Source organism: Elephas maximus, chromosome 25 (genome assembly GCF_024166365.1).
Source record: "Elephas maximus indicus isolate mEleMax1 chromosome 25, mEleMax1 primary haplotype, whole genome shotgun sequence".
Lineage (NCBI taxonomy): Eukaryota > Metazoa > Chordata > Mammalia > Proboscidea > Elephantidae > Elephas > Elephas maximus.
Window position 1 is genome coordinate 4,651,391 of NC_064843.1, and position 23,655 is coordinate 4,675,045.

The 23,655-nt window shown below is 59.9% G+C and overlaps 1 protein-coding gene across 1 annotated transcript; it reads left to right on the forward strand.

The window, feature by feature from the left end:
* Nucleotides 1-9,250: 9,250 nt before the first annotated feature.
* On the forward strand, nt 9,251-22,469 carry CHRNA4 (cholinergic receptor nicotinic alpha 4 subunit). The gene is made up of 6 exons (XM_049869221.1): nt 9,251-9,364; nt 10,287-10,438; nt 14,761-14,805; nt 15,242-15,351; nt 19,047-20,382; nt 22,344-22,469. Exons 1-6 carry the CDS (start codon nt 9,289-9,291, stop codon nt 22,467-22,469), a joined length of 1,845 nt encoding a protein of 614 aa, XP_049725178.1. The 5' UTR covers nt 9,251-9,288.
* The last annotated feature ends 1,186 nt before the right edge of the window (nt 22,470-23,655 follow it).

Consider the following 23,655-nt stretch of genomic DNA (forward strand, 5'->3'; position numbering starts at 1 on the left):
TCCTGATCCATAAGGACCACGTGGCCCTGGCTCCACCCCCCCTTCCAAAGGCACATTCCACCCTTCTGACTGGTCCCCACACTGGAGGCTGAAGGGACAAGATGGAGGCGGCAAACCCGGGCCTGGCCTGTGTCTGCCTGACGGGGACAGATCATGTGATGGGGCTTGGGTGGTGTGGGCTTTGGGGGCCCCAGAGCCAGAACAAGCATGCCCATGGTTGTGGGTAGTAGGTGGGCCAGTGGTCCTTCCCTCTCTTCAGGGCTTCTAGAAGGCAAGAGAGCTGGGAGGAGTGGGGGGTAGAAGTCAGAGGGGCAGGGGCACAGACCCTAGGCCTGCTGAGGACAAGGGCACTGTCTGGGTACTCTTGTGCAAACACACCCAGGAAACTGCCTATGGGGTGCACTCCTGTGCTCTGTGCCACCATAGCCCTTGGCCCTGGCCCTGCTGCATGCAGCTCCCCCGAGGCTTCCTCTCTGCCTCCTCTGCTGGTCTCAGCCTGTTTCTCCCCACCCTGGAGGAGCTGCTCCAGTTCCTGGGTCTCTGGTCATGGCCCCGAAGTGCTGCTCCCAGAGGGCCACAGGGGAGCAGAAAGAGGGGGGTGCCATCATGCCCCCCAAGTCCTCCCATCACCCTTGCGCCCACCCTTGCCTGCTGCCTGTGCCAAGTGTTCTCTGGAGTCCACCGACATGCATCCTGCTCATGAAACCTTGGAAGTGGGGAGCAGCACTCCACTTTACAGATGGGGGCTAAGGATGAGAGGACTTGGTGAGGTCCCGTGGTTCTCCTGACTCAGATCCTCCAGAGCTAGAGCCTGAAATCCCCAGGGGTGGAGAAGGCAGAAGCTAGGGGGCTGCAGGGAAGGAGTCCCCACGCCCTGGCCAAGCGGCACGTCCACACCCTGGATGGGCACTCACAAACCCTGGCTGAGCATCCCCAGGGCAGGCTGAGCCATTTCTGACGATCAAGTCATGACTCTCACTCCCAGGAGGATCCTCTCCCTTCAATGGTCCCCATGCTAGGGGGCTTTGTGAGCAGTGGCCAGTCCCTGGTCTGGACGGGACATGCTGGTGATGTGCCCAGAGTCTAGGGATGGGGTGATTTCCTCTCTGCCCTGCTGTGGGACACTCAAGCTGCTGCCACAGACAACTCACTTCGGTGAGCATCCGATCTGTGCAAACACGCTCCTGCCCCCACAGGCTCGGGGTCTGGGGTGGGGAATGGACCCCACGAACTGGCCACTTTAGGCCTGTCATTCACTGGCAGATGTGTGGATGGCCTGGACACCCATTGTCCACAGGTGACAGCCCCACAGTGGCCTAGAGGGTCACCTAAGGGCGTAATGCACATATCAGGTGATGGAGCCCAAACAGGGGGCAGATCAGCCTCACTGAGTATCATATGGCCTGGCCACTGCTGAGGCGGTGTTTCAGCTGACCAGAGGGGTTTCATGGGAGCCAGGGTCCGGGCTCGGGCCCTACAGAGGGCAAGGTGATGAAGACGTAAAGGTGAAAGAGACAGTGCTCTCCTTGGGGGGACGTGAAAGCCACTGGTCTCTCAGGGCTGTGGCCACTCAGCAGCGTCACACACAGAGTGACTCAGTCCTGTCTCCTTCCTGGGCTGGGCTGGAAGAACTATATTGACCAGGGTGGAGGGCTTCCCATCCCTCCCAGGATAGCAGCAGCAGCAGGAGGGTGCAGGATAAAGCTTGTTAGCTGCTGGCTGGGACAAAGGGCTTCTCTGTGGGGGTGGCTGGTGGGGTGTCATTCTTCACAAAGAGCCGAACTTGCTGCCTCTCCTGGAGTCAGCACACAGCCAGCTGCTAGGGGTCCTGCTGTGTCCACTGGGGGTGGGAGATGGGCAGGTGGGCAGGGAGAGGCTACAGGCCCCAGAGACCTGATCTCGGGTCCTGTGGTGGAGCCCTATGTGGGGTCCCTCGCCCCAACTCTGGCACAAGGCTAGCCACAAGGCCTGTGGCACCTAGCAGGCAGGCAAGCAGAGTTCACTGGTGATGAGGGGTGAGCTAGGTGTCTTGTCTTGTTGAAGGGCCCCTACATCTCTGGCTGCATCGCTCCTCACCTGGCAGAGGGTCGGTGCTCCCCAGACTTGGGAGTTGAGTCTGTGCCTCTGCCCCTCAGACACCAGCACAAGCACCTTCCCACTGAGCAAGCACAGAATTGCCAGGTGGTTCCTCTTTGATAATAATTTTACCAGCAGCAACAATTTAGCCAAAGCCAGACACAGTTCCAGGTACCAAGTGCCCATCTGCCATGACCTTCTCCCTCAGTCCTCAGAACACCTGAGGAGCTCAGAGCTGGCAGTCTCCCCACTTAACGGCTGGGGAGACTGAGGCTCCGAGGGGTGAAATGACTTGCCTGAGGGCGGCAACCAGGGCTTCAAGCCTGTCTGAACCCACCACCTTGGCTGCCCAGGGCCAGCCTCTCTGTCTCTGTGCCAACACCCAGCCTTGGAAACAGATGTGAGTGTCTGCTCCGTCCCATTCATTACAAAAACGATGCTTCTGTCCGTGCAGTTTCACTTAAAAACTGGAGCCCTCCTCTGGAGCGTGTTTAGGATAATTAACTACTTAGTAGAAGGGCTGGGGTGTGGGGGAGGGGAGAAACGCTTAGCACTGTGAAATTGGAGCATGCCAGTGCAGATCCATCATCCCTCTGTAAGGTCCTGCAAGGTGTCTGGAGGACAGGACCCAGCACACTGGAAACCCAGTGTGGCAGGCATGCGCTTGAAGGTGGGGGCCTGGACTGAGCCCCGACTCAGAGAAGCTCAGAGGAAGATGGGGTCTTCACAGAGACTCCGGCTATGGGCCAGACTGTCCCGGGCAGAGGATACCTGTCAGGGAGCACAGTCCTCCAGCCCAGGTTTCGGGCACCAAGGACACTTGGCTGGAGGGAGTTGCCGTGGCAGCAGGCTCAGGGGGTCTTCTGTTTCACAGCTTAAATCCAGGACTTGGGGGCGTGAACACTGCTGCTTAGGGGGCCGGGGGCTGGTCCTTGTTTCTGCTGTACTACTTGTCATCCCCTCCCCCGCCCCAAGGAAAACATTGGTGTCTTCAAGTTGTGATGCTTGGGGGAACTGGGCCTCTTAGCAGACTTCTTCCCCCTCTCCCACCCTCATTTCCTGGTATCTGTGGGGCCTCCAGCTGGCTAGCCAAGGCGGCCCTATGAGGTGTCTGCGGGGGAAGCAGCCACACTTGGAAAACAGAGGGACATTGGAAGAAAGCATTACCCCTTAGGGGATAACGGCCCCCATCCTCATATTTCTCTTGCACTCAATGGTTTTCAAAGCTTTTGCTGAAAAATTAAACGGGCCAAGACAAGGCTCAAAGATCCCCTTTCTTCCATCAGCCCCAGGGGTAAAATGGACTTGCAATGAAGAGGCTGGAACAACTGTGGGTGGAGCTGTCCGTGGTGCTGAGAGCAGTGGCGGCAAATGGGCGCCTGGGAGAACCCGAGGTGGAAGGGGGAGGTGGGTGGTGAGGGCCTCTGGACTCAGGGGGATGCTTGTCCCTGCCATGTCAGTCAGGGTGGCCAGGGACCAGGGCACAGACATTGCTTTTTTTTCAGAGGAACAGTCTCAAGGGACACAGGGCAGGCACCACCTGACCCAATTCACAGATAAGATGCAAAGCAGCAGCTTGAGGTCCGCAGAGTATGTGCTAGCTCAGGCCATGCTGGGAGATTGGTCCCAAGTCCAGGCCTGGCCCTAATCATAGTCCCACAGAGAAGGGTGGCTGCTGGCAGCCCCCTGGCCCCTGAGCTCTGGTGGTGAAGGGCCCACTTGTCAGAGGGAGGGGTCTCATGGGCTGAGACCAGCCCCACCAGAGGGATGCTCCTTCCCTGCTGGACAGAGAGGAGTGCTTTTGGCGACCAGACGGCAGCACAACCACCAGCCCAAGGGCAAATGACAGTCACTAAAGTCACCCCTGAGTCATTCCTGGCAAATGACACAAATCGGTGAGGTGAAAATGGATCGCCCTGAGCCTGGCCCCAGGCCAGTGTTCTTGCCCCTGCCTGTCCTCAAGCACGGATATCACTCCCCTCTCCTGGGCATAGTGACTCATCTCCTATCACCTGCCCAAAAGCCAGGATTCAACCCCAAACCTGTGCACCATTTCAGCCTGCATGTCAGACGAGGGGTAGGGGCTGGCATACAGCAGGACAGGGTCCTGCTCTGTACCCAGTCCCCCCAGCCAGTCAGTCATCCGTCTATCCATCCATCCACCCGCCCACCCACCCATCCATTCACTCATCCATGCATTCAACATATTTACCCAGTCCCTACTAAATGCCAGACATCATGAACAAAGCATACAGCCTCCCATTCACTCATCCATCCATCCTTGCATTCAGCCAAGCATTGTGATCAAAGCGTAGCGCCTCTCCCCATGGTCCTATTACTGGGGGGAGGCCAACAGATGATATACATGATGTCCAGTGGCGTGTGGATGTGTGTGTGGGTTGGGGTGTTAAGAAAAAACACATCCAGAAAATGTATTGACAAGGAAGCACTGGGCCTTCCATGAATTTCCTCTCTCGGGGAAATTTTGCTTTTAAAGGGCTGGCAGTGGCTGACCCTGGGAAGACATAGAGGACCACCAGGCCAGTGCTACCTGGTGGGAGGAGGGTTTTGGCAGGGGGTGGCAGGGATGGACTTGTCCCTCTTCTCTGGGGGTGAGGCCTGGCTGAAGGCCTGGAGGGACCAGGAGCCCACTCCGGGGTTATATGCTGAGCAGAAAGGCTGGCACCTGGACCCCCAGGCCAGCACATGGGTCCTAGTGCTGATGGTCCCTCACTTGGCCTTGAGGTCACAACTGATAGCCATGTTCCCCTGCAGCCTTTCTCACCTGTCTCTCTCAGCCACAGGCCGGGATTCCTTTCCTCCCTTCCTCCCTGTCTCCTCCCCCTCCTACCACCCCTGCAGCTCGGACTCCCACCAGGACTCCCCTCCCACCTTTGACAGAATCCATGTTTTTTGCACCAACAATTGGTTACCATAGAAATGTCCTTGGGACAGGGTGGAGGGTGGAGAGGGCAAGGAGATGGGGAGGAAAAGGTCCCCCAGCACTCGTTCCTGCAGCAATAATTCTCCCATTAGCCAGGCATTGCCTTTGGAGTTGACCATGACATTGACAGGAGCGGAGTGTGGGGGTGCAGCAAGAGATCTGCAAGGGTCCTGCTCCATCTGCCCTCCCCCTCACCCCCCATCTGCAAGGGTCCTTCTCCATCTGCCCTCCCCAGCCCTCTCTACCCTCTGGCCCCCCCACCCCACAATCACATTTGGTGGCGGCTGCTCCTGGCACAAAGTCTCCAGGACTTGACTTAGGACTTGGAAGTGCTTCTCCCAATCTGTTCTCACTGGTCTGAATTGGGGGTTTTCCTCTGAAGTGGCTGTTTTTTCAGGAGCAGCAGAAGGAGGGACCTAGAGGCCTAGAGCGAGAGTCTAATTCAGAAACCGAGATTATTACTAGGTTCCTGAAACCAGTGCTTTCCAACTGGGCATAGGTGGGGAGGGAGGGGCTATGCAAATTAATGAGTTAGACCTGATTAATCTGGCTGCATTAGCAAATCCCCAGGGAAAACCAAGCTGGGCTGCACAGATGCGTGTGTGTGCACTTGGAGCTCCCAGGCCCGGTGCTGACCTAGCTGGCCTCCGAGGCCAGGAGATGGGTCTGCTGGCCTGGGATGGGCTCTCAGGGGACTCACCTGCGGGAATGCTCTAGTGAAAGCAGACATCTAAGATGGGCAAGGCCTGGCTGGAGCTTGGGCACAAAGCCATTATCACTGTCGTTGGAAAAGTGAAAAAGAAAATGAAGAGGCAGAATCCAATGAGCCCGCGAGCCTGCTGCCGCTCCCGCAGAAATGCCCGCAGCCTCTTCCCAGACAGACAGGCGGCCTCGGGGAGGTTCTCACACTGCTCAGGCCGGGGCCCAGACTCGGCCAGGGAAGGGGCCCAGCCTAACTTCTCATAGTAGCATTTGGGCCTGACAGGCTCCAGGTCTGGGTTGCCAGCGGGAAGTCTGAGGCGTCCTGCTCCAGAGTCACCTGCAGGTCTGTTAGAAAGCACAGGTTTCTGGGCCTTGCTCCAGACTGGCCAGTCCCTATTGTATCCCCCAAAAAGATATGTTCAAGTCCTAGCCCCTGTACCTGTGGAAATGCACTTGCTTGGAAATAGGGTATTTGCAGGTGTAATTCCTTCCCATGAGGTCACACTGGAGTAAGGTGGTGTCCTTACAAGGAGGAAGACACAGACACAGAGGGAAGATACCATGTGACCCTGGAGATAGAGCCTGGAGTGATGCAGCCTCAAGCTGAGAACACCTGGGGACACCAGAAACTGCGGAGACAAGGAAGGATCCTCCCCCAGAGCCTCTGGAGAGAGCTTGGCCCTCCCGACATCCTGAATTCAGACTTCTAACCTCCAGAACAGGGAGACAATAGGTTTCTGTTGTTTTAAGCCCCCACTTTGTGATACTTTGTTACCACAGCTCCAAGAAAGCAAGACAAGCGGTTTCTGCAGTCTGGGGTTTCAGCAACCTCCCAGTAAACTCTCAGGGCACTGCTCTGAGTGGCATCCTGGTTCCAGCTCTGTGCGAGTGTGTGTGTGTGCGCGCACGTGCCTCCTCCTCCAGGAAGCCTTCCCGGATTGACCCAGCTCACCATAAGCCCTCTGCCCTGACTCTAGCAGAGCATTCGAGGAGGACGCTTTAAGAGGTCCTGAGGGTGAGAGGAGACCTAACAGCAGAGGTCTGGGAGCTTCTCATCTCATTTGCCACAGGACCAGCCGGATCACATTGATCAGTGGGTCACAGGATCCCATGATAACAGCCCTGCTCCACAGGTCATCACGCTGGCCTGTCAAATAATAAAAGCACATGGACTCAGCTCCACAAATTGTCACACAAGACACTGTTCCATGAAAAAGGAGGGGGCTTCTCATCAAGATAGGAAATAAAAACCACAGGTACCTTCTCCAATCCAGGAGTTATCAGCTCTTGCCCACCGCCGTCTCCCTCTGCAGCCCCAACACTCCACAAGTTAGAAGGAAAGACCCAGGCTCAGAACCTTCCTGAGCCTCTGCTCAAGCCGTGAGAGGTACCTGGGGCTTAGCCTCATCCCCGGCTCGCAGCCTTCATCCCCTCTCCCCCACCCAGCCTGGTCAAAGGCACTGAAGAGCCAGGGCTGCTCGTGCCAGGTCTCAAACTGCTTGGACATCTTTCTAGTTCCTGGCACAGCAGCTGTAGAGGGGACTCAGCACATGCTGGAAGGACCAAGGGGCCTGGGTTGGTAGGGGAGGAGAAGAAGGGCGAGAGCCCCCTCCCCGACCTCCATGAGAGTCTCTAACACAGACCAACCAAACTGGCTCAGGGGCCTGGGGAGTGTTCCCAAGGAGTATGATGAGCCTGGGCTGGGAGGTCGAGGGGGCTTCCCAGAGGAGGAGGCCTGTGCATCCTTGGCTCCAGGGAAGGTTGATGGAAGACAGACTGAGTGCCCCAGGGGGCAGCTGCAGCTGAGCACAGGCAGAGCAGTGGTGGAGGAAGGTGTAGACTGAAGCAGGACCGCCTGGGTTGGAATCCAGCTACTGTCTGTGTGGCTTTGGGAAAGTGTGTTACCCTCTCTGTAAAGGAGGGCTACACAAGAACACACCTACTGAGGGGCATGGGGTTGAGTTCATCAGGGGTCAGAATTGTTTAGACTTACCTCCAGAATGGCGCTGAGTGCTCTGGGCAGACAAAAGGCCACTGTGAGTGGGGCAGGGCTCCAAGTATCAGTGCAGGGGGTGGAAAGCTATACCTGGGGCCCAGAAAGCAGGAGAGATGGGGGAGGGGAGAAGGGAGATGATGTAGGGGAAGGAGAGATGGGGGGGAGAGGAGAGATGGGGGATTAGGAGTGGGGGCCTGGAGCGAGGCCCTCACCTTGGGACCCATGCCTATTACTAGCCCAGCACTGTGGGCTGTGTGTTGGGGGGAGATTCTGGGCCTAGGAGCTCCGGAGGGCATTCTGCTCCCCCTGCAGCAGCTGGGGGTTCAGAGGCACTGAGGCCAGAGAGCTCTGGCCCTCTCCAGCCCCTCTTCTCTGCCCCCACCCCAACTGAAGCCTCAGTTTCAGGGCTGGGTCCCTGTGGCAGAGCTGTGCAGAGGGGCCAGCACAAGGCCCCACCGCCCGTGTGTCTGCAGAAGGCGCCCAGCCCTCCCCAGACCTTTTCAGCCACACAAAGCCCAGACGCCCCGGCCCCTGCCCCAGGCCCCCGAGGAGCACCTGCTTCACATATGCTCTACCTCCATGCTGAGGGTGAAGCCCCTCTGGGGGGGGGCCATGTCCAAGACCCTCCACTAACACCCCCCATTGCTGACGCAGTGTGGGATGGCAGGTACTCCCTCCACACAGAAGGCACTGCTGGGGTGGGGGCAGCCAGGTGGTAGACCCTGGCCCCAGGCTGGACCTTGAGACACAAAGAAGCAGCTTGAGGAAGGAGATGGGGGCATGGGGTTCTTCCTCCTTCCCACATGGCTTCCCCAAAAGGTGGGCACAGGGCCTGCGTTCCCCAGGGGTCCTCTCCTGGGTCTGCAGGGGGCAGGCCCATATGGGGAGGGGGCTCTTTCCTGAAAGTCCTGCTGTGGAGGAAGAGGAGGGACTGCTGATTCCCAAGCTGTAAACTCTGGTGCATGGAGTCAGCCACATGCATGTGGGGTGCCCCATCTCCAGCCTGGAGCCCCTGGGTGTGCACCATGCCTCCAGGCAGGCAGCTAGGATCCCAGGCAGACACAGGGTTATAGGGGGTCAGTGTCTTGTGATCTAAATCCAGGCCAGCCCAGAATTCCCAGTCACACACAGTGACCAGGGATGCCCATACCAGCTCAACACGTCCCAAGCCCCAGAGGACGTAGGAAACTTTACACCTGAGAGGGCCAAATGCAGTCAGTCTCTGAGCCCCTTCTCCTCCCGTGGTCTGTCCCCTCTCTCCCGCTCCTCCTTTCTCTCTCTTTCCCCTCCCTTTTCCTCCCTTCCCCTCCCCTCCCTCCTCCTCTCCCCCTCGGCTCCAGCCTTCTCCCCTCCCTCCCCCTCCTCCTCTTAGCCTACTGGAGGCTGCACGTCCAGGCAGGGCTGTGCGTGTTGCTCTGGCACCAGCGCCACCCCCCGAGGAAACAGCGGCCCAGCAGGCGGGACGGATTGGCCGGCGCGGGGCCGGGGCTTGAAGTTGGGGCGCGTGGGCCTCCGAGCAGGGGCGCGGCCGAGCCGGGAGCCGCCCGCGCCTAGAGCCTCACGGTGCGCCATGGAGCTTGGGGGCGCCGGGGCACCGCCGCCGCTACCGCCGCTGCTGCTGCTTCTCGGGGCCAGCCTCCTGCCCGGTAAGTTCCGGGGCGCTGGCGGGGACCCCTTTCACTGGGTGCCGGCGGCCCCGGATCTCCCGAGTCTGAGGAGGGAAGGCTCCTGGCTGCGGTCCGAGCCACGGGTGTGCGCAACCAGGGGGCCGCGAGGCTCCTTCCCAGTGACCTGCTGGGCTGAGTCGGGTGAGGAGGGAGTTAACCCGGCTGTGGAGGTGAGGAGGGGTGCTTGGGTGGGAGACAGAGGCGGTTCTAGAGGCGAACCTTGGCAGATATGGGGCCTCTCTCGCCACCCCCCACCCCCCACCCATCCGAACGGATCACCCTGCAGGTCCCTCCCCCATGCCTGCTTCAGGCTAGAAGGGGGGCTTGCCCTTGGCGCTCTGCTCACCACCACCTCTGCTTCCCCAGGCTCTCTGGGACAGCAAGTCTGGCTCCCTCTCCTCCCTCACTTCCATTCTCTGGTTGGGCACCTTCCTCTCCCTGCTCCCTTTCAGGGACTCATGGAGGGGATTTCACCCACCTTTCCCAGAGAGTGGGGCTGCCCTGAGACCAGGAATAACAGATTGAGGGGCTCTGGGCTGAGAGTCAAGGGGGTCCTGGTGTCTCAGACCCCCCCCCCCAACCCAAGGCCCTATCTCCGCCTTTCAAACGAGCAGGACTAGGAGAACTCTTCTTCCTCCTTATGCTCTGGTGTGGTGCAGGCTGCAGTGCACGTGGGCCCAGCCAAGGGGTCTAGATGGCTTCCCTGAGGAAGTTAACGTTGATGCCAAAGGGCTATAGGGGAAACCCAGGCTGAGCACAGGGCAGAGCACTCTGGGCATCACGGGCAAAGGTCCAGTGGTGGGAGAAACAAGGGGAGCATGCAGACTGGGAGGAGGTGGTGAGGCCCCACTGCCACCCTGGCCTGAGCCCCTGCCTGGTCCCCCCCACCCCCACCCCTCAGCGAGCAGCCACGTGGAGACCCGAGCCCACGCCGAGGAGCGGCTGCTGAAGAAACTCTTCTCTGGCTACAACAAGTGGTCCCGGCCTGTGGCCAACATCTCGGACGTGGTCCTGGTCCGCTTTGGCCTGTCCATTGCCCAGCTCATTGACGTGGTAGGTGCAGGAGGGCGGGCCTGTGTCCTCAGCTGATGGGGGCAAGATCCCCAAGAAGTGGCTGAAAGATGCCTGGCAGGATGCCTCAAGGTGGCCAGGGCTGGGAGGGCATCTGTGGATGAGCAGAGAGGCCACTGTTGTCCCCTTGCCTCCTGGGCTTCTTGAGGCCCAGCTCCGGCTGATGGCCTGACCCCATAGCTGCTGGCTCCGCCTCCACCTGAGGCCCAACTCAGCTGAGCCCCAGCTCCATCTCATGCAGACTTGCCTTTAGGAGAGCCTCCAAGACAGGCCTGAGTCTGTGAGACCAGCCCTAGCCCCTGCCCTCTCCTCCCCTCAGTACAGAAAAGCTCAAGGTGGCCAGGTTTTTAGCAGTGGGTCAGGACTGCCTCCTTCAGAAACCAAGAGCAGAAATTTCTGGTAGCATTACTCCCAAGGGAGAGCTGTCTGGTGCTGTGCCCAGGGCTTTTGTGCGAGTTACGCTGCTCGGGTGGGGGGAAGGGCAGCAGCCCTCAACAGCAGTTTCCGCCAGGGGCTCCAAGCCCCATAGGTGGTCCAGTCAGCCCCTGGATGTCCCACTGCCTGGGCCCAGGCGAGGCTCAGATGGAAAGTCTCTTTGCCTTCCTGGTTGGGGCGTGAGGAGAGCGCTGGGAGGAAGTGCTGCCCACACTGGGCAGGAGCCCGGGAGCCGGGGTGGGGTAGCGGGGAGTAGCCCTGGAATGAACCCCCACCTCTGAGAACAAGCAGTAGGACGCTGGGGACTTATGCACTGGGGTGCTGGAGACTGAGCCTGAGCCTGAGCCAGAGCCCAGCCCTGCCCGAGGGGTCTCATCTGGGGCGGAGACTGGGCCATCCCTGGGTCTGGAGGGGCTGGCAGGGGGCAGAGGGCACTGTTCCACTTTTTCTGGATGGTCTTGGATGCCCCATTTGGGGTGGGCCTCTCTGAGCACAGCCTCGGGCAGGGTCCTACCCTGATGCCCCAGCAGTACCCCAAGGCCCTGGACTTGGAGCCTGGGCTCCAGCTTGGCAGGAGGGAGGGGATGAGTCCAGGTGATTCCAAGGCAGTCGCAGGGGTGGAGTACAAGGGGCCTCTGGACCGGACCACTAGCCAGGGAGAGTTGATGGCTGACAGGCTTGGAAGGATTTGGGTTTTCCACACTGGGAGCCAGCCAGCTCAGGGATCCTGCTGCTGAGATGTCCCCAAAAGCCCACCCACACACCTGCCAGGACCCCACCCCAGGTGCCTCTGGGAGCCCCTGGTCCAGGCTGGTACTGGGCTTGCTGGGTGGCCCCAAGGAGGTGGGGTGAAAGCAGCGGCCAACTTGGCTGAAGGTGACATTCATGGGGCTCTGGAAGGTGTGGGGGTCACGGCAATGGCACCCATAGGGATGTGTGTGGGCTTAGCCAACATGGAGACCTGTCTGTAGGTCCTGTCCTCAGCCCTGCCCAGAGCTGGCCCCCACACCTCAGTCCAGGCCTCCTGGAACGTGGCTCAGGATATGCTGAGGTTTGCAAACACTGGCCACCGGCAGAGCAGTGGCTGGCAGAGGCAGCTGCCAATCAAGGTTCTGGGTTTGTCCACTGCAGCCTTGCCCCACCTGCAGTGCACCAAGCTTACTCCACCCACTCCCTACACCAGCAAACTCTGGTTTGCCCAGGAGACTGAGGCCTGGAGCACGCATGGCCCCAGGACTCTTGGGAGTGACGAGCCCAAGACCCCACAGCAGTGCCACTCAGGGGCGGAGTCACTTCTGGCTCTGCCCTATGCATTAAAGATGGCTCATGATGGGTACACACACACACGCACACACACAACATGCAAGGTGCACATGCACATACACACATGTGCATACTCATGCACAGGCATGCACACATGAACAGGTGTGTGCATGTACCATACACGTGTGTATGCAAATGCACACTGACATTCACGCATACAAACACATGCACACACTAGCATACATGCATTGCACACACTAATGCATGGACAGGCACACATACATACATACACATACTAACACACAGGCACCCAGACAGGCACACATGCACACACATGCACACATGGATGTGTACACAACAACTGATAGGCACACATGCACAAACATGCATATGTACACACTAATATACATGGATTGTACACACTAGTGCATCGGCAGGTATACATACGTGCATATACATACTAACACACATGCACACATGGATGTGTACACAATAACTGACAGGCATACCTGCACACATGTGCACTCATGCACATATACACACTAGCACACAGACAGGCAAACATGAACACACATACACACTTACACACAGACAGGCACACATACACTCGTGCACACTAACAAGTACCATCTACTATCCACCTGCCTCTGACATGTTGAGGCCATTGAACCGGTGGCATCCCCTGGCTTTCTGTCATTGCTCCCATTGTAGAGAGGAGGGGCTGGGGCAGGTGCCCCGGGAGGCAAGGATCTTCTCGTCACCAAGAGCAAACAGCCTCTGGTGCCTGCATGACTTGAGAAGCCCCAGTTGACGGGCATGGCATGAGCTGCCCATGCTCGGTGTTTGGCACTGGCCAGAGACCTGGGCTGCATTGATGGGTGGGAAGGCTGCTCGAGTCAGGCTGCCCTCTGTCGGGCCCACCTGGTGGCTCAGAGGCAGGTACTGGGACTGGTTGGCCCCGCTTCCCTGCCCAGCCTTCCCATGCAGTGTATGGGATCCTGTAGGGACTGCAGATGTAAACACTATCCCTGGGGGCCCTGTGTCCATGTGGGGCCTGACTGTGATCAGGCGGGAGAATCCACACCACCAGTCCCGTCTGCAGAGGAGGTGGGACTCCCAGACCCCCCGCCTTCATGATGCTGAGTCTTTTTGGTGTGTACCCAGCAAGTGTCTACACGGTCGAGTTGGCAGGGTTCAAGGACCTGTGGGATGGGCAGCTTAGGGAAGGTGGTCAACCCTGCGCCTTGAAGCTTGTTCTGAGGAGCCTGGGGCTGCAGGGACGTATACGGACTGTTTTTGTCCCCAGAACTTCTGGGACCTATGGGACTGAGCTGTGTAGGGCTGTGGGCCCTTCACATTCTGTGTGCCCACCCCGAGCCACCTGCTCTGCAGTCACTCTGTCCTCGGTGTCCTCTTGGGGAGGGGACTGGCTCAGGCAGCAGATGACCTGGCTAGTGGTGTGGCTGGTGAGCAGAAGCAAGGGCAGAGCATGGGGCTGCTCAGGGACATGGCCTCCTCCCCTGAACCAGCTGACTAGGGGAGACCAGAAGAGGGAAGCACTGAAGCCACACACACACTCATGCACACATGCAAATGCACAAGACATGTACGTGTGTACACACACACCCACACACGCATATGCTTGCACACACACAAATGAACACAAAGCTACACATTCGCACACAGGCACACACAAACACAGAGCTGTGCAGTCCCTCAGTCCTGACCTGAGTGCAGGGCCGTTCTCCGGCCTGAGGGCCCGTGATTTTCCTTGGCCTGAGCGGCTTTCCTGAGGGACCTTGTTTGACCCTGGGCTGGAGGCTGATGGGGAAGAAAGCTGGCCAGTAGCCCTGCTGAGGATGCTGCCTCTCGCCTTGTGCCACCCCCTCATTGCCACCTTCCCCAGGAGGAGCCTCTGTGCCCACGATCTCTGTCCAGCTCCCTGCTCTTGGAGGACATCTGCCCACACCACAGCCAACAGGCTCAAACTGCACCAGTCACTCCCATTAGGATGGGTCCTCACTCACTTGTCTCTCAGATAAAGAGGAGAGGTGGTAGGGAGTGTGGGTGTGGAGTAGGGGCTGGAAGGGACCTAGGAGGGTGTGTGGCCCGCTTCATGCAGGCCCAGGTCCTGCCGCCTCCACAGGGGACCCAGCACCTGCTCATCCCTGTGTACCATCTACAGAACCCCACCCCCCATGCCAGATCAGAGGACTGGGCCAATGCTACTTCCCACAGGGAGCCAAGTGGAGCCTTCTTCACCTTACCCCACACTGCCCTTAGCTTGGGGGTGCCTGTGAAGTTGGCTGACCCTTGCCCCTGATTTCCTTCTGGAAGAGTCTGGGGGCTCCTGGGCCATCCTGTCACATATGCACCTCTCTGTCTCGTGCTCAGAGCACAGTGTTCCCACATCCCCTTGGGGCATTTGTCCCTGGTTGCCTTCAGGGACAAGGTGCTCACCCCCTCCTGTAGTCACCACCCACTGTGTAGATCCCTGACCCTCCCAAAGTCATTGTGTCCAAGGCTGGGACCTTAGATGGGAGCCCCAGGCCATGAGGGCGGGCCCCTGTTGACAGGGAACGTCAACCTCCCTCCTTGTGCCCTAGGACGAGAAGAACCAGATGATGACCACTAACGTGTGGGTGAAGCAGGTGAGTGGGGAGGGCAGCCGGCCCCCCATCCTCCTGTGCTACACCATCTGTGCCTCCAGCCCTTCAACTACCCATGCCTGCTCCCTTCCCCCTTCCTTGTGCCCCCATTCCCCTGTCCCCTGCACCTTGTCCCCTTGTCACCCCCCACCCCTCATACCTCTCCCTCTCACTGCTAGTGATCTCCTTCTCCCCTGATTACAGGAGTGGGAAGGGGTGGTGCCCCCCACCCCATCTCCCCAGCCCCGTTTCCCCCAGCCCTCTCGTCCCCCGACACTGCTGGCCTCCCTCCAGCCCCTCTGGGGGAAGCAGGTGTAGGAAGCGGCATTGTGTGTCTCCCTCCCTTGCACCTCCCCTCTGGTAGACCTCCCGCCTCCCTGGGCACAGGTGTGGGAAGGGGCAGTTCCCCCCATCTGCCCCTTGCTGCCTGCCCCTGCAGGAGTGGCATGACTACAAGCTGCGCTGGGACCCGGCCGACTACGAGAATGTGACATCCATCCGCATCCCCTCAGAGCTCATCTGGCGGCCGGACATTGTCCTCTACAATAAGTGAGTGCCCAGAGTCATGCCTGGCTGGAGCCAAGGGTGGGGGCCAGCAGGGCCACACTCAAGAGGAGCCCGGCGGGGAGCACCATCTCAGTCAGACCTCAGCCCTTCCCCAAGAGGCATGGACCTGGGGGCTGCAGGCCTCAGAGTGCCCTTCATGCATGACCACTTCCAGACCAGCCCCAACCTCTGCAAGGCCCGTCACACACCAGATCCCGGGTCCTTGAAAGTGGGCCAAGCTGCAGAGCCACCTTCTCATCTTAGCCCCCAGCTCCCTCTGCCTTCTCACCTTCACTCTCCACCTCCCGGGTCCACTGGGGACTGCTCCACAGGTCACTGCTGGTCCCCAAACCCCAGGGCTGCTGCCACGGCATCACTCTGGGGTCTCCCATGCAGGGCTGCTCTATGGTGTCACTGCTAGGTCCCCAGACTCCAGGGCTGCTCCACAGGTCAACCAGGTCCCCAGACTCCAGGGCTGCTCCATGGTGTCAATGCCAGGTCCCCAGACTCCAGGGCGGCTCCACAGGTCACTGCCAGGTCCCCAGACTCCAGGGCTGCTCCATGGTGTCGCTGGCAGGTCCCCAGACTCCAGGGCTGCTCCATGGGCCACTGCTGGATCCCAAGACTCCAGGGCTGCTCCACAGGTCACTGCTGGGTTCCCAGACTCCAGGGCTGCTCCACGGGCCACTGTTGGGTTCTCAGACTCCAGGGCTGCTCCACAGGTCACTGCTGGGTCCTTAGACTCCAGAGCTGCTCCACAGGCCACTGTTGGGTTCCCAGACTCCAGGACTGCTCCACAGGTCACTGCTGGGTCCTTAGACTCCAGTGCTGCTCCACAGTGTCACTGCTGGGTCAGCAAACCTGGGTCATCCATTCCTCAGGAAGCAAAGCTGGGGCAGGTCCTTCAGTGAGGCCCAGCAGCCATGCTAAAGGCCAGTGTGTAGATGAGGACTATGCTCGGCAGCCAGGCCAGGCTCCGGGGTGACAGTGGCTGATGTCCAAAGAGCCACCTGTTGTTACTTTCCTGGGGCCCTCCCTTGAGGCCTCCATTCCCTACTGTGACACCCCCGGGCCAGCCCTCTCTAACCTAAATCCCTGCTGGCCCTGAGTTTCCCAGTCTTGGGTTGGCAGCCAGGCACTGAGGCTCCCCACGGAGCTGGCAAACACAGTGAAGGTCAGCACTCATGCCCCCAGGTCCTTAGACTCCAGATGGGTCCTTCTGCCACCCATCCTTGCCCCCTGCCGCCCCCCACTGTTCCTATTTGATTAGGAAAGACTGGGCCCTCTTCCCCTTAATTGATTCCAGTAATGGCAGTAAGAGCCGCTCTGAAGAGGGTTGAGACAGTTCCCTGAGATGCGCTAGGAAAGGAGGGATGTCCAGAGTGGGTGTCAACCAGCCGCTTTCCTCGAGGGCACGGCTGCCTCCATAGGGGCTACTTGGAGCTGAGAGCTCTGGAGCCTCTCAGCCCCTAGCCCGTCTGGGACCCATGCCGACTCCCCGCCCCACCCCATGTCCTGAATGTGCCTGGGGTGGTCTGTGTGCTCCCAAGAGCAGTCACCAGAGCCTGGGGGGCCGGGAAGCAGGAGTATCCACTGAGCTGGGCAGACAAGGGGTTTTGGAGTACAAACACTTGGGACCGCAGCACAGGAGATGGGCCACCGTGCCCTCGGTCTCTTCTTCCTGTGTGGACCCTCAGCTGGGAAGGGGCTCTCACTGGACGAGACCTGGGGGCATGAGGGCGAAGGGACCCTGGAGCAGGCAGCAGTGCTGGACGCAGCCCCAGCCGAGGAGGAGGCCTGTTCACAGAGCTGGCGGGCAGCAGCTAGTGCTGGAGTGGGGCTGAGTATGGTCACGGTTCAGCTGGCTGCGGCCAGGTGGGTGGCGAGGCCCGGCTGCTCTACTGGCTCAGATGGGGGACGCTCGTGCGAGGCCTTGCTGCCCACTTTGGGGCTTCCCAAAGATTGAGCCTCTACCGGGCACAGGGCAGCACCGTGGCAGCGCAGCAAAGTCACCAAGTGTCCCCCAACCCTGAGGACCTCTGGCCCTAGTGCAGACCCTACCATTGGCCGTATAGTGGGCGGAAGCTGAGCCCCAAAGGCCACAGGGCCAGGACTCAGGGAGGAGGTGGGCCCCCAGCCCTGCTGCCCTCTGGGTCCCCTCCCCTAGAACCCAATGCTAGGGGTGGGACGGCAAGCTCAGAGGTGCACCCTTGAAGGCGGGGGTCCTCCCAAGGGCTCCCCAAGAGGGGAGTGGGTAGTTGGGCGGGATTGGAGCTGGGCCTGGCCAGGGCGAGGAGGGGTGGCTGTTGCAGCTGAGGGTACCACGTGAGTGCAGCTGAGGGATGCAGAACACACTGACCAAGGCTGGTGGGGGAGCCGCTGCCCCTTTAAGGGGGGCTCTCTGGAACATTCTCTGCTCCATCCGGGGTGGAATCCGCTGGGGTGATCCACTGGGGTGGAATCCGCTTGAGTGGATCTGAAGGTAGCCCTGGGCTGCTGCCCCACACTACTCATTAGCCGTAGCCTCTCCCATCTTCCCTTCCAAGGAGTGTCTGCGAACACAGTGGCTCACTGCTATGGATGGTTTTAATTTGGGTCTCAAAGGGAAAGGCTTTGATTTTGGAAAGATGGGGTTGGGTGAAGGAGCAGTGGACTCGGAGCCCAAGGTCTGCCTTCCCCCTCCCCACCACCCCAGAGGCGAGCTTCTCTGCGCTGGGGCCATGGGATAGGAAGGCTCCATGGCTGTCAACTCGTTGACATGCATCAGGGCACACTCTGATCCTGAGGGGCCCCTTCCATCTGTGTGGAACTGCTGTGTGGGTGGGCAACATTAGTGCAGAGGGCTGAGGAGGGTCGGCCTGGCTTGTGAGTGCGAGTTTGGGCGGGGCCCATGTGAGGTGACCAGCACCATGCTGATGGAGCTCCAAGGGACCAGTGGCCGGTTCTTCTCCAGGCCCTGGGAAGCGGTGGTCTTTGAGCTAGATCTTCAGGAAACAGGCACAGCCCAAAGGGGGGAGGGTGTTTGGGGCAGAGGTGGCATGGACGCCACAGTGGCCACAGAGGGGAAGGTTGGAAACCAGGGGTGCTGTAGATGTTGACCCACAGTAGCAGCTGAGCAGGGCAGCAGCCGGGTTGGGTTTAGCAAGACTTTGGCAGGTGCATCGTGGGGCGAGGCCAAGGGACCCCTGGGCACTGGGAGGGATGTAGCCACCAGGGAGGGTGGGCCTGAGAGGAAGTGGAGGGTGGACAGGTTCCAGTGAAGGGTGGGCCTGAAGAGAGCAGGCAGCTCAGCAAAGAGAAGGTGCTGGAACCTTCTGGGAGGGGCACATCGATGGCCGTGGTGCCGCCAAGTCCAGTAGGATGGGCGCCGGCCCTGCTAACAATGTGTAATCAGGCACCAAGCTCATGAACTGTTCGATGAGGCTCCTGGCAGGGATGGTAAACTGAGGCACAGAGGTTAGTCGCTAGTCAGGGTCACGTGCCCAGCTCTCTCTAACCCTGTGCTCTCTAACCTTGAGTGTTAGGGCCCCAGGCGAGGCCATGAGCCTTTCTGTGCTCACCTGTGAGGTGATATGGCTCCCATGTGCAGGTGTGTGGGGTCAAGGGGGGAACTCAGCGTTGCAGGTGACCTCAGGCGAGGTTCAGCCTGGTGTGCTTTGGTGGGTCTCACGTACTGGCTTCTCCTTCTTCCTGCTCAGTGCGGATGGGGACTTCGCAGTGACACACCTGACCAAAGCCCACCTCTTCCACGACGGGCGGGTCCAGTGGACACCCCCAGCCATCTACAAGAGCTCCTGCAGCATCGATGTCACCTTCTTCCCCTTCGACCAGCAGAACTGCACCATGAAGTTTGGGTCCTGGACATACGACAAGGCCAAGATCGACCTGGTGAGCATGCACCGACGCGTGGACCAGCTGGACTACTGGGAGAGTGGCGAGTGGGTGATCGTGGATGCCGTGGGCAACTACAACACCAAGAAGTACGAGTGCTGCGCCGAGGTCTACCCTGACATCACCTACGCCTTCATCATCCGGCGGCTGCCGCTCTTCTACACCATCAACCTCATCATCCCCTGCCTGCTCATCTCCTGCCTCACCGTGCTGGTCTTCTACCTGCCGTCCGAGTGTGGCGAGAAGGTCACGCTCTGCATCTCCGTGCTGCTCTCGCTCACCGTCTTCTTGCTGCTCATCACCGAGATCATCCCGTCCACCTCGCTGGTCATCCCGCTCATCGGCGAGTACCTGCTCTTCACCATGATCTTCGTCACGCTCTCCATCATCATCACCGTCTTTGTGCTAAACGTGCACCACCGCTCGCCGCGCACACATACTATGCCTGCCTGGGTGCGCAGGGTCTTCTTGGACATCGTGCCCCGCCTGCTCCTCATGAAGCGGCCATCTGTGGTCAAGGACAACTGCTGGCAGCTCATCGAGTCTGTGCACAAGATGGCCAATGCTCCACACTTCTGGCCAGAGCCTGAGGGCCAGCCCGGTGTCCCGAGCCGAGACCCGTCGCCCTCTGAATCCTTCTGCACCTCCCTGGGGGAGCCGGTCAAGCCACCCTCAGAACAACCCCCTGATCTCCACCCCGCAGAGGCCAGGAAGGCCAGCGCCTGCCCCTCACCTGGCCCTGGCCACCTGCTCAGCAGCAGCCAGGCCACAGGGCTGGCCAAAACCAGGTCTCTGAGTGTCCAGCACATGCCCAGCCCCAGCAAGGTGGAGTATGGTGGTGTCCGGTGCCGGTCTCGAAGTGTCCAGTATGGCATCTTCCGAGATGATGCCTCTGCTCAGGCCAATGGGCAGGTGGCCAGTGCCCCACCTTCCACGTGCTCTGCCGAGCCCACAGCCCCAGACCAGCCCTCTCCCTGCAAATGCAAGTGCAAGAAGGAGCCACCTGCCACCTCCCCTGATGCCACAGCCCACAGCACCAAAGTGCCATGCCGCCACCTGCCCCTGACACCAGCCCTGGCTCGGGCTGTGGAGGGCATCCAGTACATCGCAGACCACCTAAAGGCAGAGGACATGGATTTCTCGGTAAGTCCCTGTCCTGCCCTGAGCAGACGGCACTTGTTCCCCTTTCCTGAAAGAGTATGGCAGCGCCCCAGCCTGCTCGGTGTTGGGACACCACCTGGCTCCTCTGCAGCAGTCCTGAGCCCTGTCCGGCCATGTCCATCACCTCCCTGAGCCCGCCACACTGACCGCTGCTCCGGGGCAGAGCTGGGGCAGGCAGTGGGCAGGCGACCCCAAGGCTTCGAGAGGCGGTGGGTCTCCAGGGGATGGGGAGTGCGGTGCCAGTACCACCTTTTGAGCAAGACCACCACACGCTGTCAGTTCTTGGGAGTCATCCTGGGTCCCCCTGTTGGGAACACCTGCAGAGCCTGTGTGGTAGGGAGGGGCCTCTCACTCCTTTCCCCAATCCCAGCGAGGCCATGGTGGCATTCCTCTTTGAGCGTCACAGCCTGTGGGTCCCAGAGAGCACACCCTCATGTAGGCACTGGACCCCTGGGCCCCTCCTGGTTTGGGGACTGAGGGGCATTGGACCCTGGGCATGGGGGAGAGGGGCTGAAGGAGAAGAGCCAGGGTCTGGAAGCAGCCAAGCTGGGGAGCCTTGGCAGGGTGGGGCAGATTCGGGGGGAATCGGCCCCGTTATGGGGCCACCAGAGGCCCCAGGGACCCCAAAGATGCTCCCCCTGAGCTAGCCACCGATGGGGATGGGGATCTCCAAGTATCTTGTGATGTGTGATGAGTCTGGGAATGGCTGCCGGGGTGACTTGTCCCTTTAGAGGTTCAATCAAAACCTCAAGGGAACCAGGAGGCAGCGAAACGCTGGTCAGGCACAGGCCAGGTTGGCTTGTCCACGCATCCACCTCTGGCACCCGGGTCTGCAGCTGTGGTGACCTGGTTCTGGTGTGTCTGTCCCCTGGGGACCAGCGCTGACTTCACAAGAATGGCCTCAGGCCGGAGGCTTTGTTCTGTGCTGTGTTTCATCTCCGGAGAACACGAGGGGAGGATCAAAGGCGGAGGGAAAAGCACCAGCCTGGGAGGCTGCCTCTCGGCCTGTCCCTGGGAACACAGGATCCAACCAGGAGCTTTATTTATCAGCGACCCCGTTTGCTCACAGGTTCCCTTTAAATAAACACACCGTTTCAGTTTGGTTTAAAACTTTCGGTACACAGGTGATTATGTAAAAAATCAGCGCAGAAAATGCTGGCGGGGAGTCATCCCCTTGACGCCCGCTCATTGGAAGCTCAGCCCAGCCCGTCTGGCCCTCGAACCCTCTGATCCCTAGTGGCCTGAGCCCGCAACAGCTGCATCCCCATCTGGTAGCTCATGGTGGGCGGCCGTGCCCACCCAGGATCCCCCTTTTGGACCACCCCCAAAGGCAGGCCGTGGTTAGATTAGGGACTGCTTTCATCTGTTCAGTGGGTCTCCACTGTACGTCCCTGCAGCTTTACAAGCTAACAGCCCTCGGCATGGAGCACACCGACAATGCCTGGACCCTGGGTTCCTCCAAAGGGCATTGGTCTTCTCCACCTCAGCGGGGTTCTGTCTGCTGTGGCACCGTGCAACCCATAGGGGCAAAGACACGCCCTGCTCAGTCTGCACATTGATGCCTTAGATGGAAAGTTTGTGCTGGCCTTGCAGACCCCACCTCTGCCAGCTCCTCACTTACCTCCCAACCCCTCACACCCCTCCACTGGGTGTCGGTTTTGACCACCCTCCCTCCCTCCGTGGCCTCTGTGCTGAGTGAGATATCGGCCCCTACCCACAAAAAGTGCTCCCTGGGCCCAGGCTTGAGCAGAACAAGTGACTTCTATCTGCCCCCCATTGTCACCTCAGTACAGGTGGGTGTGCAGGTATGCATGGTGACTTTGGCTGCCTTGGGTAATGGGGGTGGGAAATGGAGAGCCTGCCTCTTGCAGTACCCAGTTCCAGGAGCTCCCTGGCCACCGTGAGGCCAAGGGTGGCAGCTGGCTGACCTCGTCTCCCCACAGGTGAAGGAAGACTGGAAGTACGTGGCCATGGTCATCGACCGCATCTTCCTCTGGGTGTTTGTCCTCGTCTGTCTGCTGGGCACCGTCGGCCTCTTCCTTCCGCCCTGGCTGGCTGGCATGATCTAGGGCTGCCCAGGAAGCCGGCCCAGCACAGGGCTCTCACTGGACAGCACCTGGCTGTCTGCAGACTCCCAGACTCAGGGCCACGCCACCTGCCATATTGCCCCCACCTCCATCTCTGCATTGAGCTGGCCTTGGGAGAAACAGGCCCTCTGTGGTGGCTCCCTGGCACTGCGGCAGGGATGCTGGCTCGCGAGTGGCTGTGGGCTGGAAAGCTTGTCCACCAGGTGATGCCTCAGATCTGTCCCATTAAAGCTTGTCTGGAGCACAATGACCATGGTCTCCTGCTGGTGTGGACCAGGCCCCAGCTGCTTGATGGTTCTGACCAGATGGGGGCCATGAGGCCTCACCCCTCCTACCCCAAATACCCCTCATCCCTGGGATCCAGGAGGCCCAGGGACCTGAGTCAGGGGCTGGCCACCCCTCCACCACCTCCCACCCCAACCTCAGGTTCTCCTGCCAGCCTGGGGCCTGCAGGATCCTCTGACGGGTCCCCTCAACCCCAGAGAGGCACCATAGAGGTGAGTGGGGCTGAGGAGGGCACTTGTTTGTCTGGGGTAAGTTAGTCAAAACCAAGCTTTGTGCCCAAAGAGCATGAAAAAGGTTTCGTGGACCAGCTCTATCTTGGAGGGAAATCCCACGACAAGTCCATCCACGGGGGACCCTCAGCGCAGGAGTGAAGATGCCATCTCTCCTTCCAGGGTCACAGGGTGGTTTGGGGAGGGGGTGCAGCAGGCACTTTGAAGGGGCCTAGTGAGCCCCAGCCCTGCCCCCAAGGACACAGGGGCAGAGGGACTGCAGAGCAGAGGTTGGGTCCTGAGGCTCAGAGCTTCTCATCTGGGTCCCAAAGCCCTGTGTGGTGCTGGCTCTTTTGCAGTCGGGAGAACTGGGTCTCCAGGTAGACATGAGGAAGGACTGCCCTGTCTTGGTGGTCATGGTGCGACCAGAGGACAGACCCGGAGGGTGGCTTGCCCGGGTGGACTCAGGGATCCTCCGGAGTCGCAGCCCTAGGGGTAAGGAGGGCAGGACAGGCATGGACCCCTGGGGAACTCGTGGAGTGGAGGTACTGTGGGGTTGGGAACCCCCCCACTTCCAGCCTAGCTTCTGCACTCCTGAGGCCAGCAAAGCCCGGGAGGGGGTCTCACCCCCGTCTCCCCCACGGCACCTGGGAGCTGCTCTGCCCAGAGGCAGT